General features: G+C 33.2%; 1 protein-coding gene across 7 annotated transcripts in view; it reads right to left on the reverse strand.

Moving 5' to 3' along the window:
• Tank (TRAF family member associated NFKB activator) overlaps nucleotides 1-17,216 on the reverse strand; it is an 83,928-nt gene that overhangs the window by 19,417 nt on the left and 47,295 nt on the right. For 4 of the 7 annotated variants that reach the window (XM_010606827.3, XM_033756311.1, XM_010606831.3 and 1 more), the window contains exons 3-4: nucleotides 11,930-12,041; nucleotides 9,664-9,782 (exon numbers count right to left, since the gene is read on the reverse strand). The exons of 1 other annotated variant lie outside the window; for it this stretch is intronic. In XM_010606827.3, the coding sequence (XP_010605129.1) occupies nucleotides 9,664-9,782; nucleotides 11,930-12,041 (231 nt within the window). The remainder of the gene's footprint in view (nucleotides 1-9,663; nucleotides 9,783-11,929; nucleotides 12,042-17,216) is intronic. 2 more of the 7 variants (XM_010606832.3, XM_010606829.3) reach the window with 1 other exon arrangement.

A 17,216-nucleotide genomic window follows, 5' to 3' on the forward strand; every position in this document is an offset into this window, starting at 1 on the left:
AGATATGGGCCAGGACCAGTGAGATCTCAAGATTCTTTCAAGGGATCTGCAGTTGGGAGAAGGGATCTGCTATGGCCCCTGAGCGTCCCTCTATATGTCTGCTGCACATGCCAAGAATTCAAGGCTCTGACTATTCTTCACTTGGACACTGCTCAGGATTGTGTTTGCAGAGGGAAAACCTGAAACATCTTTTGAGTAATGTATCCTTGGGACAAAGAACAAGTTTGCTTCCTGCTTGCTACAAGATGAACGGCTTCTCTACTTCCCTCTTCCTCTCCTTATGTAACCCGTCTTATGTGCAGACGTCCACCCAGGTCTATCAGTGTCATGCCCCAATAAGCCAAATATGATGTTCTTGCTGTTTGCTGTGTTGTGACTAATACTAAGGTCTTTTTTCTCTGATTCTTTTATAGGTGCTGTTTTCTTCCAGCACCTATAAAAGAGTAGCTGATTACTTATTCATTTGTAAGTAGGGTAAAATAAAGTACCTGACTTTGACATTCATGAGGGAAACTATGTTCATAATAATATTAAGATATTGGCATTTTAAACTATATTGGTATTTACATTGCTGATTCAAAAGCAAAAGTGAATAAAACTGTCGGTGCCAGAACATTACAAAAGCCATCCATGGTATCTAATCTTTCAATTAGATTTCAAATCATGGTATCTATATCTTTCAACGCCACACACTCAGTAGAAAGGAAAGCAAATGAATAGCCCAGTTTCACCTAAAAGTGTCCTTAATAAATGAGTAAAATTATTTTTAGTGAATTTTATTCCAAATAACATTTAAAAAATATTCTCGGGCCGGGGATTTAGCTCAGAGGTTCGGTGGCCTGCCTTGCAAGTGCAAGGACCCGAGTTCAATCCCCGGTACCCACCCCCCAAACTCTCTATAACAAAAAACTTAGAAGTAAGCACAAAAAAAACTGGTACCACATACTGAAGTACAATAGTTGTTTTAGAAAAAAGAACTTGATGCAACAGTTTGAGTTGCAAGCTGAAGTAGTCACTTTTTAAACAGAATGCCATTGTCACTTGAAAGAACGACTGACACGCAGGCTACAGTTATTCAGACATTTTCTCAAAAGAAAATGAAGTTAGCCTGTCACTTTAGGGAAAACAAGTGACAAGATTTGTTGCCAATGAGAAAATCTGAACTTTCAAGTGAAAATTAAAATTTTGGAAAACTTGTAGTTATCATAGAAAGCTTGACAGCTGCCCAATACTTAAAGACTTTTCAGATGAAATCAGTGATGATGTCATATATAACTTTAAATATTATACAATGAAGTGAGTCAACATTTGGAAGATCTGTAATCTGAATAAATCAGTGAACCAATCTATTTTTTCTAAATGATCAGTTCATTATACTTTAAAATTATACACTAGTAAAGGCACATTCAAAATACAAGACAGACTGATGGCTTTTACCACAGCAGAAATGTTCAGTGATGTAGGATTTTAGACACCACACTACAGATAACATTTAAAAAATAACCACTTATCAAGTTTTGGTGTAGTATCAAAGAAGAATATCCATAATTGCTAAAAAAGCTTCTTCCCAACTACATTATCTATGGCTGGATTGTTTTACATAATTCATCTAGAAAAGGAAAAAAACAGACTGAATACAAAAGTATTTTATAGCAGTAAAAAAAAAAAAATCCTCCAAATGTATTTTGAGAACCTTTGAGAATGACGGATTATCATATGACAATAGGAGAAACCAGACTGTTTGGTGGTAGTGGTGGTAGGGTATTCTTTCCCTGCTGAGGCTGTCTTAGTCAAGATAAATCAGGGCTAGACAGAATTCACAAATCCTATTTTGTGAGCTCTGATGATTAAATAAAAGAGAAATGTGAAAAAGGGGACAGGAGGGGAATATAAAGGGGAAAAAAGCCAGCCACACTGTGATGCCTCAATTTGCTTACAAGTTAGGGAAAATAATTTAAAAAGTGATAGACTACTTCTCATTTTCTTCCCTTCCCAAGAGGTATTTGCAGTATTACAACAAAATAAAAACCCCCAAATGACGCACTGAATTTAAAAAATTCAGGTCTATAGCAAGAAAGGTTAAGACAAATTAATTCCATTTTGGAAACAAAATTTCTGCAAGAGAAATTTCAGTGTGAATACTAAAATGCTTTGGACATGAATATATTTTTTCTTAGAGTTTGTGATATCTTTAATATATCAGTTTGGCAAAAACTGGGAACTTTGGTGAATGAAGTGGATGAAGACAATTTTTCCATGCAATTATTACTCTTCCAGATAGTCTACAAACAAAGACTAGCCTCTAAAAAGGAAAAAAGAGAAGTGTTTATAATCTCTTAAAACAAAAACAGAGGCAATGGGACATTTGCTCTGACTGAGAAGGCAGGATTCTCTGAGGTGCTTCCCATAAAAATGTATTTCTCGCCAGTTCTCTAGAATTTCCAGGTTGCTCATGCCACGGCATAGTGGGTACAATCACCACTTCTGTCTAATAAAAGTTGAGAAGAATGAAGCATTAAAGGAGTACAGGGATTTATTTTTAAAGTTGAGTAATGAGCCCAAGCAGTCAAATTTATTTCAAGTTCCTCTGATTAGAAAAGGTACCTATTATGTATTTTGATGATATAAATAGGTTTAAACTTTCCTATGGAAATCACCTGCTAGTTAAATATTTTAATTAAATGTCTAACTTTTAACTTTTGTTCAAATCATGAAAAACATTTATCATATACCTGTATTATATTCTTTTTTAAAGGTTTGATAATGTATATAAAGCCAGGTACCTGGATAATATCCAGTAATGTAGATAAATAGAGTTCAGAGACCTGCGACAGAAAAAAATGTCTAGAGTGTTCAGTGAAGATATGAGGGCCCAAAACTAAGATGGAGATCCCTAAGTGGGAGCTGTTCAAAAAGTCCAGAGTATTGTCTGTGAAATATGAATAGCATAAGGATGAGGATATCATCCAAGACCTAGAACCGTGAGTGTAGGATTTTATAAGGCTACAGAAGGCCAGAAAGCAGCACAGGGTTTAAGTTAACACTGCTGGACAAACTGCCATATATAATAAAGTAAAAGAAAGATAGGCAGCACCCTCTCCTATGAAGTTATGATCATGTCATTTAAAATTGGTTATAGTAAATGATACTTCTTATTCAAAAACTTAAGTTTTAGATTTTGATATATACAATGTTGTCTAAAGTTATCTGAGATACTTTCAGTTCCTGTCTAGAAATTACCTTTTTTCCATCAAAATCTTGTAGAAAAATTTAAGTTTATATAATACTTGCATTTAAATAAGGACTTGTCCCCTTTTCTTACTTAAGCTAACATTCAAGCTTCTGTTCAAGCCTACCATCAGCCCACTGGGATATGAGTTTTTTCTACAATTTTCCCTACTTGGACTAAATTTTGAGCCCATGTGCAAACCTAACCTTAACTTACCGAGAATTTCATTTATTTTTTTATTTTTTTGGTACCAGGGATCGAACTTGGGTCCTTACGCTTGCAAGGCAGGTGGTGAAACCACTGAGCTAAATACCTGGCCCCAAGTGCTTTGTTTGAGTCTCCAGGTTTTATTTCCTCGGCCAAACTATAATTCCTTAAAGGCAACTATGCCGCCTTAGTGTTTTTGGTAGTGTTTAATGTCTAGCAAGGCTGAGCAAATAAAAGAAGTATTTATTAAGCTTTTACTCACTCAGCCTTGCTAGTCATTAAACACTACCAAAAAGATTAAGGCAGCAAAGGGCTAAAGGTGTAGGGGAAGTGGGAAGGGTAGGGGAAAGGAAAGAAGGGAAAAGAATATGAGAAAACGAAATAATGGAAACAAAGTTTTTGTAAATAGGGAAGGGATGAGGGGGTGAAGGGAGGGCACGGGTATGGGGAAAAAATGAGAACCAAGACCTGTCATGTAAAGGTACAAGATCCCAATGATGAATGTAACTGTACCGTATACCTAAAAAGTACCAATAAACTCAATGAGAAAAAAAATACTTCTTATCCAAGTGATTGAAAAATGAATTTTTAGACATCAGCTTTTTTCGAACATGTTAGAATGTCTCTATTTACTTGCAATTGTCAGGTACAGCATATCACAGTTGCTTAACGTTATTGTGAATGGCAGCCCCACAGGCACATCACTCTTCGCTATTCTAAACCTGCCAAATCTTTCCTGCTTCTTCAGAGCTATCATATCTGCTGAGCTAGTCGCAATGTAGCTACCCCAGAGATCTGCAAACTGAATAACGAGTATGTTTCAGTGACAACTGTATGCAATGTATTTTTAAGCTTTTGGTTAACTCAGATGAAATATTGAAGGCAAGTATAAGAATAAATTACAATTCATATACAAAATCAGAAATGAAGAATAAAACCAGCTATTTGGACAAAAGTATGTACAATCCCTGTTTAATTAGTTAAAAGTTCAATTAAACTCTTTAATGTTTACTTCACACTTTGGATCCTAGAATCTGAAATAACTACAATATTCAATAATGTCAAACTTTGATCATTAAAACAAGATTTTATGAAAGAAGATGGGACAATATTTCTTTGTTCTCCAGTGGTTGCCAGCTTTAGGTATATAGCAAAAATTTAGAATTACTGAATGAATGAAGAAAGACAATTTCACAATAGTGTCAAATTCTTTTATGTGTTATAGACTGTTCTATACATTTTGTTTGCCTTAAAACACTACATTTTTGTATAACCCTCTATAAAAACAGAAAGTGGGATAGAAAGATAAGGACAAAGAATTTCTGTGAAGCCTTAGATAGCCAATATAAAATTTAGTTTAGCAAATAAACTATCTCCCAGAAACATTTAAAAATCTCATTTCCAAAGATTGTAAAAAATATTCAGTGTAATTCTTGTTTTGAAAAATGAATTATGATAATTAAAACTATGTTTAAAGTAGAAAATTTGTTATTAAAATAACAGCTATCATGGACATGGGGTACTGTTTCTGACAAGGGTCCTGCAAACAAAAGATAAATAGTGCTTGTCAAGGTAAGTGTGTGAGTTTTGTGTAATTTGATTTATCTGTAAATACTTTCTATTTTAAAAACTGATTATAAAAAAAAAAGAATCAGTAATGCTGGGATTGGTGGCACACACCTGTAATCCCAGCTACTTAGGAGGCTGAGGCAGGAGGACTGCAAGTTCAAGGGCAGCCTGGGCAACCTAGTGAGACCCTGACTCAAAATAAGAAATTACAGATGACAGGGGATATAGAATGCTCCTGGGTTGGATCCTTAGTATCACAAAACCAATCCAAACTAAGCCAAACCAAATCAAGCCAAAACCAAATACAAAGAAAAAACAAACACCCCCCACCCAACAGTTCCTTGGTTCTTTAAGCATTGCTCATCTATTATTTCCCTCTGGAAAATCTATCACATGAAGAATTTTTGAAAAATTTTTGATAAGCTATATTTCTTTCCTTTGACATTAATGATAGGATTTATGAAATTGAATTTACTTTTTTTTTGATGCTAGGGACTGAATACAGGATTCAACTGTAAATAAGAGTACTACTATGGTTCATCTAATAATATAGTTGCATTGTCTTGTCCTCTTTAATTTCCTTTAAAATCGAATGCTTTTTGAGTAGAATAACGAAACAGAAGCTAAACTATAAATGACTGTAAATGTCATTTTTTTTAAGTGGAGTTTGAAAAAGGACTTAATTTTCCCTTTATTTATCCCTCTTCCTCACTCTGTATCTTTTATCCCCAAAGCAGCCACAGTTGCCATTTGCCAAAATGTCCATGAGTTTTTCCTCTCTCACGTAGTCTAACAAAACAAAATGCAAAACAAAACAAACAGGCTAAAGAAAACAAATCGTCAAACCACCCACCAAGCAGAAGGAAGAAAGGACTGTGGGTGGTTAGCAGGAGCTTCCTTATGTTACTGGTTCAAAGCCTTTCTATTAACTTCCTAACTCATTACAGAAGTGAGGCCAACTGATTGGAAATAAATTCCTAGAAATATTAGTTTTTCTAAAGATGAATAATATTAAAGTATACTGAAAATAGAAAAAGTTGTTCCATTACCTTTATCATTTCTCTCTGTCTTCTAATTCTCATCTATGTGGATGTACATTTTTTTACAAAATAGTAAATACCCAACATGGATTTTCTCATTTTAGAAAGAATATAATATAATAAAATATTAAAGTTTTTTGGGAAAGGATTTCACTTGTATTATCTAGAAGCAAATTTAACTATAACCCATTAGGTACAGATAAATAAACATATATGCCAGCAGAAACAATGCCTATTTTAATTGCGTGACTGGCCAGTACTTTTTCTAAATTAGGCATAACTGTTTATATGGAATATACAGCCAGCTCTCAAGTATCCAATATATTTAATTTATCTTTTCTTTTAGAACATATTTCTTCTGCAATAAATCTCATTTATTCTTTCTTTGAGAATATATTTCCTAGTCATGTGTGGTGGTGCACACATGTAATACCAGCATTCTGGTAGTCTGAGGCAAGAGGATCACAAGTTTGAGTCCAACCTGGGCAACTCAGTGACTTAGTGAAACCCCGTTTCAAAATTTAAAAAATAAAAAAAGGGGTGGGATGTAGTTCAGTGTGAAGGCCCTGGATTCAATTCCCAGTAATATTAAAAAAATATATATATATATAATATATCTTCTCTTTATATATTTAGTGTTCGTTAGCACTTTGGCTAGAGACACACAAAGGAAGAAGATAAAGTGGAAATATAAGACAGCTTAATTTTTATCAAATAGTTATAGTATGAGAAGAGTGAGTTGAGCCATTCAGAAAATCAAAATGTGGCTGTCAGCAAAGCATGGTGGCATATACCTGTAACCTAAACTCAGGGCACTGAGGCAGGAAGATCAAAAGTTCCAGGCCAGGCTGGGTAACACAGAGAGAACAATACAGCCTGTACTACACAGCGAGACCTTCTCAAGAAAACAAAAAAACAAAACAAAAACCTTCATCACCAACAAAAAAGAGGCTATTACATAAACCTTCCTTATATTAACAAAGATGGTTCAGGTAACTCACTGAATTTAGGTTTATTCCTTACTTGGGGCTTTTTCTCTCTTTGTACACAAATATAGTTACAACTGATGCAACATTATACAGTTTTTTGGAAATAAGCTATATCGGACACAATTTCTACCACCTAAACTTAATTTTAGCTCAGTATAGACATAAGTCTTACAGATAAAATATCTTAAAAATTAAAACAAACACATTTTAGAAAGGATTTCTATTAAATTACTCCCACTGAATAGTGACTGAAAAATAAACTTTAAAACTTCCATGTTCAAAAATGAAGTATCTGGGCTGGGGATTTAGCTCAGTGGTTCCGCCAACTGCCTAACAAGAACAAGGTCCCAAATTCAATCCCTGGTACCAAAACAAAACAAAACAAAAAACAATGAAGCATAGGAATTTAAAAGAAACTACATTATTAATATACTTTACATCTTTTCACAACACTCCTTTTGTTCTAAAGTTATTTTAACAAATATCTTTTATATATTTGAACTGGAGATAGTGTATTATGCTTAAAGAAATGTTACAAATGGAATAAATATAAGAATTTTGACTACTAAAAATTACTGATAACTAATGGCATTTAGAAGTGTATGAAACATGAAAATTGTACGTATTATTTACTTAAGTGTTAAACTTACAAGTCAATGTTTATAGTAATTCAGTAATTTCATAATGTACTATAATAGGCTTAACAACAACTGTATCCCAAAAGTCAGAATCACTGTTCCTGAATTTTCCTTTTAAGCAAAATAAATATATTCCATTTCCATGGTTTCTTGTGATTGCTTACCAGCATTTTTTACACAAGTGGAAACTGGAATGGGGTGAGTGGAAAAAAATGGAACAATTCCAATAAATAATAGTTTAAATTTTTTTTTTGGTACTGGGGCTCAAACCCAGACACTCGTGTGCTCTACCAATAAGCTAAACTCCCAGCCTCTAATAGCTTTGAACAACAAAAAAATATATTTGACCTGGAGATAATGTAGAAAACTCATTTTGAAATTTTATTTACTGAAAAATGCTTCAAAATTGGATTTCTCATATTTGATGTTTAGTAACAAGATAGTCTTAGTTGTGGGATCTGTAACTGAGTGGCCCTTACAAATAAAACTAAAATCTGCTTTATTTAGAATGAAAGCTATAAAAAAATCACACTGTTGACCTCTTTGGTCTTATTGATATTGAGTCCTTATTTGTATATAACTCAACTCATTTTATTTAAAAATATCCCCTTCAAATGTATAAAATTTCAATGACCCAGGAAAACAAGTATAATATAATACATGTCTATGCTGGGCATGGTGGCACGTGCCTGAAATCCTAGCACTGTGGGAGGCTGAGAGGGGGATCATGAGTTTGCACCCAGCCTCGGCAACCTAGTGAGACCTTGTCTCAAAATAAAAGATAACGACTTGAGGATATAGCCTGCCATCAATCCCCAGAATCCCCTTAAAAAAAAAAGTCTATGCACTTCCTTCTCAGATTTAACAAACATTACCTGGTTGCCATATTTGCTTTCTTTTTTTATAAAAGAAAAAGTTGCAATTATTCCTTCCTAGACACTATAAAATCTCCTTTCCCCCCAACTCTAGGAGTAACTATTTTTTCTAAAGAAAATATGTACCCTTTCGGTCCATATTTATATACATTTATTACTATTTGTTTCCATAAACATGAACACAACTATGTATTGTTTTTAAATATCACATAATTTGTGCCCATTTTATCATTTTGTAATATCCATTTTTCATTCAACAATGCTTTTGAAATCTAGGAATGTTACTATATGAATAGTTTATTTTATGCTGAGTGTGGTGGTGCACACCTGTAATCCCAGTACTTGGGAGACTGAGGCAGGAAGATCGCACAAGTTTGAGCCTAGTTTGGGCTGCATAGTGAGTTCAAGACCCACCTTAACTACATAGCAAGACCCTGTTCAAAACAACAATAACAAAACAGTTTTTTAATTTTTCTAAATTGCCTCTAAAGATGTACTATTCTGCTCTTGATGGATGCTTAGATTATTTCTAACCAATGTAGCATAAACATCCTTGTATATGCCTCCTGCAGATGTTCTTTTTATACTGCTTATATTCATGAAGACTCTTCCTTAAGTAGGTGGAATTTCTTTTCAACTAAACATGGGAAATTAAAGACAAAAATAGAAAGTGGTTCTTGAGGATCATTTGTTTCTTACTATCTACCTTAGTTTAAATTTTAAATTAAGCCTTTTACTTCTTTGTTAAATGCTTCTGATATAGGAAAAAAAAAAGAGTAATAGAAATATGAAACCAAAGCTTTTTTCCCTTGGAGACAGTTCTATTTAAGAAGCTGTAAGTCATATGTTTGCATATGCAGAACCTCTTAGTTTAGAATTCCAGTGGTGTTATCACGTCAGGAATATAAAATAAGAAAGATGTTTTGTGTATCAGCATTTAAATGCTCTTTTTTTGTAGAACCAACACTAGGTTTGAAAAGAAGTTTGTCCAGTTTCTACTCATGCTCTGTCCACCAAAATTGTTAGGGTATACTGACAAAATAGTTCAGGAAGCCCATGAAATCTAATTTTTCATTTCTTATTTTCTTTAGAAACAAACATGACAGTACAGTGTACCTTTGATTGTTTTTCTTTTGGTATTCCTGATTTCACTTTATCATGTGGCTGATCAAGAGTCATATTACTTTTCCTTGTTTCACCATCGTCAAGCAGAGGACCATAGCCATAACTGTTATCTATAAGACAAAAGCCTCTTGGACATTAGTAGAAAACTCTTATTTTTTGGCCTCACTTGAAAAAATAAAATAATAAAAAAACCAAAAAATATAATTTTAAAAGAACAGATTTTAAGTTATGTGCTTAGAAATATTTAGATAAGTTACCTTGAAAAATGGTTCATTTAGATTTTTTTCTTCCTATGAAATATACAACCCCCTAAATATAAAGACTGGATTCAAAAATGGGCATCTGAAATGAACAGACACTTACTTCTCAGACAAACAAGTAAATGCAGCAAATAAATATATGAAAAAATGTTCAAAATCACCGGTCATTAGACAGATGCAGATGAAAATCACACTGAGATTCCACTTTACCCAGTAAAAATGGCTACTATCAAGAAATCAACCAATAACAAATACTGGCAGGGCTGTGGGGAGATAGGAACCCTTCTCCATTGTTGGTGGGAGTGCAGACTGGTGCAACCACTGTGGATATCAATATGGAGATACCTCAAAAAACTAAGAATAGAAGTCCCATTTGACCCAGCTATTCCCCTGCTGGGTATCTTTCCAAAAGAATTAAAAGAATCATAACATATTATACATACACACACACACATATTTATAGCAGTACAGTTTGAAATAGATAAAACTTGGAAACAGCCCAACTGTCCATCAACTGGAGACTGGATAAAGGTGTCTGTGTGTGTGTGTGTGTGTGTGTGTTTGTGTTTAATAAAATGGAGTAGTATTCAGCCACAAAGAATGAGAAACTAGTCATTTATAGGTATATAAATGCACATTGAGGCCATACTCTTATAAATATGTCCTATTTATTTATAAATTTATGTCCTATTTATTTATAAAACCAAATAGTTTTTGTGGTGTGAGAAACTAAAAGTGTAAAGAAGGTTCAAATTGTATAATTGATAATGTAAAATAGGAAGAAAAGGGATAAAGGAATAGAGGAAGTGAGAAGTGTAGGGGAAAGGAAAGAAGGGAAAAGAAAATATATGAGAAAAGGAAAAAATGGAAACAAAGTCTTTGTAAACAGGGAAGTGTGGAGGGGTTGAATGGAGGGCAGGGGTATGAGGACAAAATAAGAACCAAGATACATCTTGTAAAGGTACAAGATCCTGCTGATGAAAGTAACTGTACTGTATACCTAAGAAGTACTGATAAACTTAATTAAAAAAAAAAAAAGGAAATATATAAAACCCCATATTCTCCATGGGTAGTTGTAAAACAGAATTCAGAGAATGAGAAATAGGCTGTTTGCATTTTATTTTACAAACCATTAAACTTTTTTGCAAGTCATACTTTCTGGTATTCCTTAAGATACTTTTTACATAACTTTTATGTTTATTGCAGGAAGATTAGAATATGCAAAAATTAAATATAGAATAAAAAATAAAATTTTAAACATTTTGGTTTATATTTCACCACAGTTTTTTCCCTATATATATAAATTCAAATAAAAATCTGCATAAAAACATTTATTTTTATATTCCTTGTTTACTTTGCTATATATCATGAACAAATTTTTGCTAGTAAGTTAAAAACTATTATCAATTTTCTTGGCTATGTAGTTATTCACATGATTCACTGTAACTAAACTGTTGGACATTTCTTCCTTTTTTGTTTATTGATTTACTTTAAGGGACATTACGAAGGGAGAGATGCACAGGGCAAGGTGTGTGGGGAGGGGCAAAGACCTTCCACTTCCATGCTGTTTCTGGAGGAACCACCCTCCAGGAACCTCCCCATGTTTAGTTATCTGGAAAATGAGAAATTTCTTTTAATTTTTCATTATTAGAAATTACACTGTGATGCATACCTGCATTTGTATCTTTGGGTACTTGGACAAATTTTCTTATGCTCTAGTCTTAGGACTTCAATTTTTTATTCAAAAGGTATAGACATAGGCAAAGTACCTTCAAGAAAGTTTAATCAACCTAGAGTTCTGTCATAACAGTACATATGATAGTCCATTCATATCATGCAAGTGTTCATTTAAATAAACATAATGTATAGTTGTATTATAACTTATTATATCTTAATTATTGAGAAACAATGAAAAAAATAAAACAGTAAATCTCAACTTTCACCTTTCTTGTCTTTAAGAGGTTCAAGAAATACATAAAAAATTAACATGAACATACCTCGACTGGAATTCATAAGAAGTAACTGTGATTTTAGCTTGTCAATAATAGTTTGTTGAAGTGACAGCTGTTCCTGTTGCTCACGTATTCTCTGCTCATAGTTCTCAGTCTGCTGACATGAAAACCAGTTAGCCTCGTGTTTGTTGACAGAGATGAACACACATTTATTGTCCATTAATAAATAGAAGTTGCCCATATTGTCATTTCCTAGATTTTGGAGAATTTATTTATTAGGTACAAACTGTCTTCAGGTATGTATGTGTAACTGTTAGCAACATTTGTGACTTAAAACACTTAGTGCACTGTAAAATTAAAAAGAAATCATCTTAAAAAAATTTCATGTAAGATCATTTGACAGTATGCCTCAGTTTTTCAGTTAGGATAAAAATTATAATGTAGAGTTTAATCCTTAAAAAAGCATGAGACAAAACAGATGTTTAAAAGTAATTCTTTAAAAATATATCCTAACTTTAAAAATTAAAAATTCATGTCATTCAAATAAGCCACATATACCTATTTTATATATATATAAGGTGAAGTTTATAATTAAGACACTTCAAAAATGAATAACTGACAGAACTGATAAAAACACCCAGTGGTGTGTTGCCTTTGCATGATGCCTAAGGGAAGTCCTACATATCCTTACATTCTCCACAGAACTTTGCAAAGCATATCAAATACATGCTTACTGAAATGAAACATACAGGAAATAAATAATCCAAGTAAATTTATTATTGTGAACAGAAGAATGAAACTTGTATCTATTTGGACCACATTTCAATGCTTATGAGTCTCAGAGCTGATCCTGAGATACTCAAATCTACTAAAATAAAGCTTCCTAGGATTTGACACCTTTGTGTTACGTCAGTTCACACCAAAGCTGCTATAAAGAATGAATAAGTTAACTGAAAGAAGGATCCAAACATCTACAGCAAATTCTTTCTTTCTTTCCCCCACCTCTTTCTTTTTTTTTCTTTTTTTGAGATAGGGTCTCACTATGCAGTTCAGGCTGACCTTGAACTCAGTGTGTACCCCAGGCTGGCTGTTCTTCATAAACATATATTTTGGTAAGCATATACAGTCTACTGTTCAGAGATTAAGTAACCAGCATAAAAAACTTACCAGGTTAGAGATAGGTCCAGAATAAATTATTAAGTTATTAAATTATTAAGTCTCAGCCCATTCTTCATCTACTATGGATTTTTCCACACTAACAACAAAATTGAATGACAATACACTTTCTTTTGGAATCAGCTTACAAAGCTTCTGCCAATTAATTTTTAACTTCCAGTCTCTGGTTTAAAAACATATATTAGCAAATCTGCGTATAACATATCACAATAAGTGAGTAATGCTGAATATATATTTTAATAGCTGGGAAAACTAGTAGATCAAAGGCTATTTCAAGCTGAAGTCTTGAACTATTTTTAAAACTACCAGATAACATTATAAAGCTCAAATTCTGTAATAATTAAAAAAATGGATACTCTGAGAGTATAGCAGGGGAAAGAGAATAGCAATAGCTCATATTCTCATACCATACTTTTTCATATATTGTACCTTATATTATAGCAGTTAAGAGTAATCTAGTCTGTCTATATGTCTGATTTACCTCCAGACTTAAACTTCTCAGGGGAAGAGACCATCTCTTCCTGATTTCTCCAAGGTACCAGACAATACCTGACATATATTAAGATGATCAATAATTAGTTGAATAAATAAATTAATTAAGTTGTTCATGAAACAGAGAAACAGATATTCCTTGACAATACACATGAAGGAGAGAGGGAAGATGGCTTTGCTTTTATTTCTACATGGAAAACAGGATAAATAGAAAAGAGGTCAGTAGGTAAGGAAAAAGACACTGAGTCTAAAAAAATGGATGTAAAAGATAAAGTTTGAATGTTATTTTGGAGGGAGGGGGCATATACTAGTAGAGAAAAAGATAGTAATTTGAGAAGAAAACATATTCAGAAAAATGTATAATGCTTTTGATTATGGGCTATAAAAGTTCAGAAGAGGGTATACATCAAATTGGGAAATTACCAGTAGAATTTAGTTTATTTGCTATGGTTAAAAATTAAGTAAAGCAATTTTTTGAGATGATTTTGTTCACCGAGCAAATCTAAATAAACACATGATCAGAAAAATACTTTAAAATGTCAGATAATTGTTGCTTGGTCATAGTATTAAAAAAAATACAATTACAAAGCAAGTACATTCCAGTACTATCAAAGACCCCACCAAACAGAAAAATCACTAACAACCACATTGAAAATGTACAACAGCAATGTCTTGTCAACACTTCTGTACAGAGCACAGACATGACAGCTAAAACAGACAGAAGAGAAGATGCTTTTGACAGCCAGTGTGTGTGAATGATTCTTTGAGTCAGATGGCAGCAACAAGTTACCAACTAGGAGATCTGCATGACAACTAACCATCCATCTGTATCCAACACCATCTGGCCAAGATGACTCTGGCTTCTGTGTATTTGACACTCCTTTTAATTCCAAAGACTAGCAAAACAAGTGGTCTATCAGCAACTAAAGAGGTAAACAGGTCCTTAGGTACTTGTTTCACAGGTACTTTATATTCCTTTTAGGGTTCAAAACCAAATTTTAAAATAAAAGTGATCCAATGAAAAACATCTTAAATTTATTAAAAATGGTTTTCCATATATGCTCTAAAATATCATAAATAAAACTAAAAGTTTATCTTAAGAACTGCTACTTTATCAAGGCAATATTTTAATCTTTCCTTTTCAAAACCAAGGCACCACATTTCATGTAATTTTGGACATAAAGTTGTTCGGGATTTCACAGTTCCCTAAGTATCAAAATACAGTTCTATAAATTGAATTTTTTCCTATTGCTGCCGACATTAGACATTCTCATTCTTCATATTTTTCAAGGTGCTTATTACCAACATAGGGAAAAAAATACAAGTGCCTTAAGTCATTCATAATACTCTAAGTAAGTTAAACATTTTTTCTTATCCTCAAGAACCAATTTCAATATTCTGGAAAATACCATGGCTTTCCTCCAATGATTTACTAAGAAATTTAATAAATGTTGAATGAATTAAAAATAGTCTCAATCAAAAAACCTTTCAAAGTGCTCCAAGATTAACAAAGAGAATGAAAGCTTTATTGAAGGAACTGCTTGGATGTGAATGCTCTCAATAGGAGCTCCACAGTTCATGAAGATAAATATTAATTATTCCAATACATAGCACTTTAGATAGAAACTAATTAATTTAGAGACAATATTATTTAAGTCCATTTTGAAACTTTGGTAAGCTAAGCATCAACCTCAAGTTTTATTTTGTTTTTTTCTTTTAAAGTATGAGCTTATATACCCCAGCTTACACAGTTTTTTGTTCTACTTCTACTAAGTTAATAAGCCTCACATACTCCTCACACACTTCCAGAAGCCAAGATTTATCTAGCATATCTGCAATTTGATGGTACCAGGTTATCAACTTGATTATCTACTATTAGGTGACAGTAATGCCACCGATTTCTAAGCATGCCAAGTGGTAAGTTATGACAAACTTTTAATTTAATTTCTGTTTTCATCCTAATTAATTTGCCTCCCTGAGCTGTTAGCTATTTTCTCTTTAAAATGAAAATAAAATTTACCTGTAGAACTAAAGGAGTTGGCATATATAAAATACGTTGTTATATATTAAATTCTTTGCAGATGTTAGTTCCTTTCTTTTAATGATAAGCAAAGAATCTACGTCATATCTAGAGCTTGACAGCAGGACCACTCTAGAGTCTTGTGGTTTAGGCCACTTCAGATAGCTCCTACAAGGGCAATGTCTAGTAGGGTTAAGGGGTCAGGGCTATCGCTGATACTACAACTGGCAAAGCCACCAGAACCTACTGGTAAAGCAACTTGAACCTGGGAAAACCAAAGGCCTGTACCTCTAAACCAGAAGAGCTGCAGTCAGTAAAGCCGTGGAAGCAGGGTCACAGGGCCTTAGGGGCCCAAGACCCACTCCCGTGTATAAAAAAGACAGAACATGGACTAAAAAGATTATTTTTAAGCCTCAAAATTTACTATTTGCTGCTGCATTTACATTTGGTAAGAATCTCCTATCTCTGCCTTTTTAGAAGCACATAACTTTGATTTCACACACTCACGGATGAGAGGAACTTGCTGAAGGAGTCTCTTTCATATTTGATTTATATGATATTTAGATGAGACTATGAACAGATTTTAAAGATGATGTTGGCATGAGTTAAGGTTTTTGAGATGGAATGATATGATACGTATATGTATCTGAAATATTTTGTAAGAAGGACATGAATTTTGGGGGCAGAATGGTATGGTTTGAATGTATTGCCTACAAAATTCATGTTGACTTAATCCATAGGGGTTTTATGAGGTGGGGTCTTTCAGATGATAAGATTAGGCTGTTAAGGCTCCTCCCTTGTGAATGTCATTAAATCCTTTATAAAAGACATTTTGCACAGTTTTGTCACTTCTGCCATGTGAGGATACAGGGCTTATCTCACAGGAGCCATCTTAAAAAAGGAAACTGTCGCATTACACATCAAACTCGCGGGTATCTTCATTTTGGATTTCCCAGCCTCCAGAAACACATTTCTACTATTTATAAATTATATAGTCCAAAGTAGTTTGTCATTGCAGCACAAACAGACATAAAATGTGTCAGCAAAAGTTCTGATTATTACTGAAATTGTCAACAGACTTACCACAGAACCATCCTATGTTTTAAATCAGTTTTCTCAGTTTTTTTCCCTAGTTTATTGCAACCCAGAATTTAAATGTACTTTTGAGAAATCAGTGTGGCATCGCCAATGAATTAAAAACATTCTGCCAAGCAAGAATCATGTGAAAATAAAATCTGATTATTCCAAGTATATAGATTAAAATTATTACAGAAAAATTAATGACTTAAAATTTACAAAAAATTGCACAGTTGTTGCAAAAATGCAAGAAGTAACAAATCAACAATTAACCCCCCAAAACAATTAATCCCAATAAAAAACAAAGTATGGTGATACAAGTATACTAAGTAAAAGTGAGATTCTTAACCCTTATTTTGCCTTGTATTTCTCAGAAGTAACTACTATTGAGATTTTAGTATGTACCCTTCCAGAAATTCTGAATATGTATGTTTATGTGTATCCTACTTTATAAAAAAATGAGAAATGCTGGGTCTGGGGTTTAGCTCAGTGGCACCACACCTGCTTGCAAACACAAGGTCCTGAGTTCTACCCCCAGTACCACCAAAAAAAAAAAAAAAAAAAAAA

The sequence above is a fragment of the Fukomys damarensis genome, unplaced genomic scaffold, assembly GCF_012274545.1.
Source record: "Fukomys damarensis isolate Sample0158 unplaced genomic scaffold, DMR_v1.0_HiC HiC_scaffold_26, whole genome shotgun sequence".
Lineage (NCBI taxonomy): Eukaryota > Metazoa > Chordata > Mammalia > Rodentia > Bathyergidae > Fukomys > Fukomys damarensis.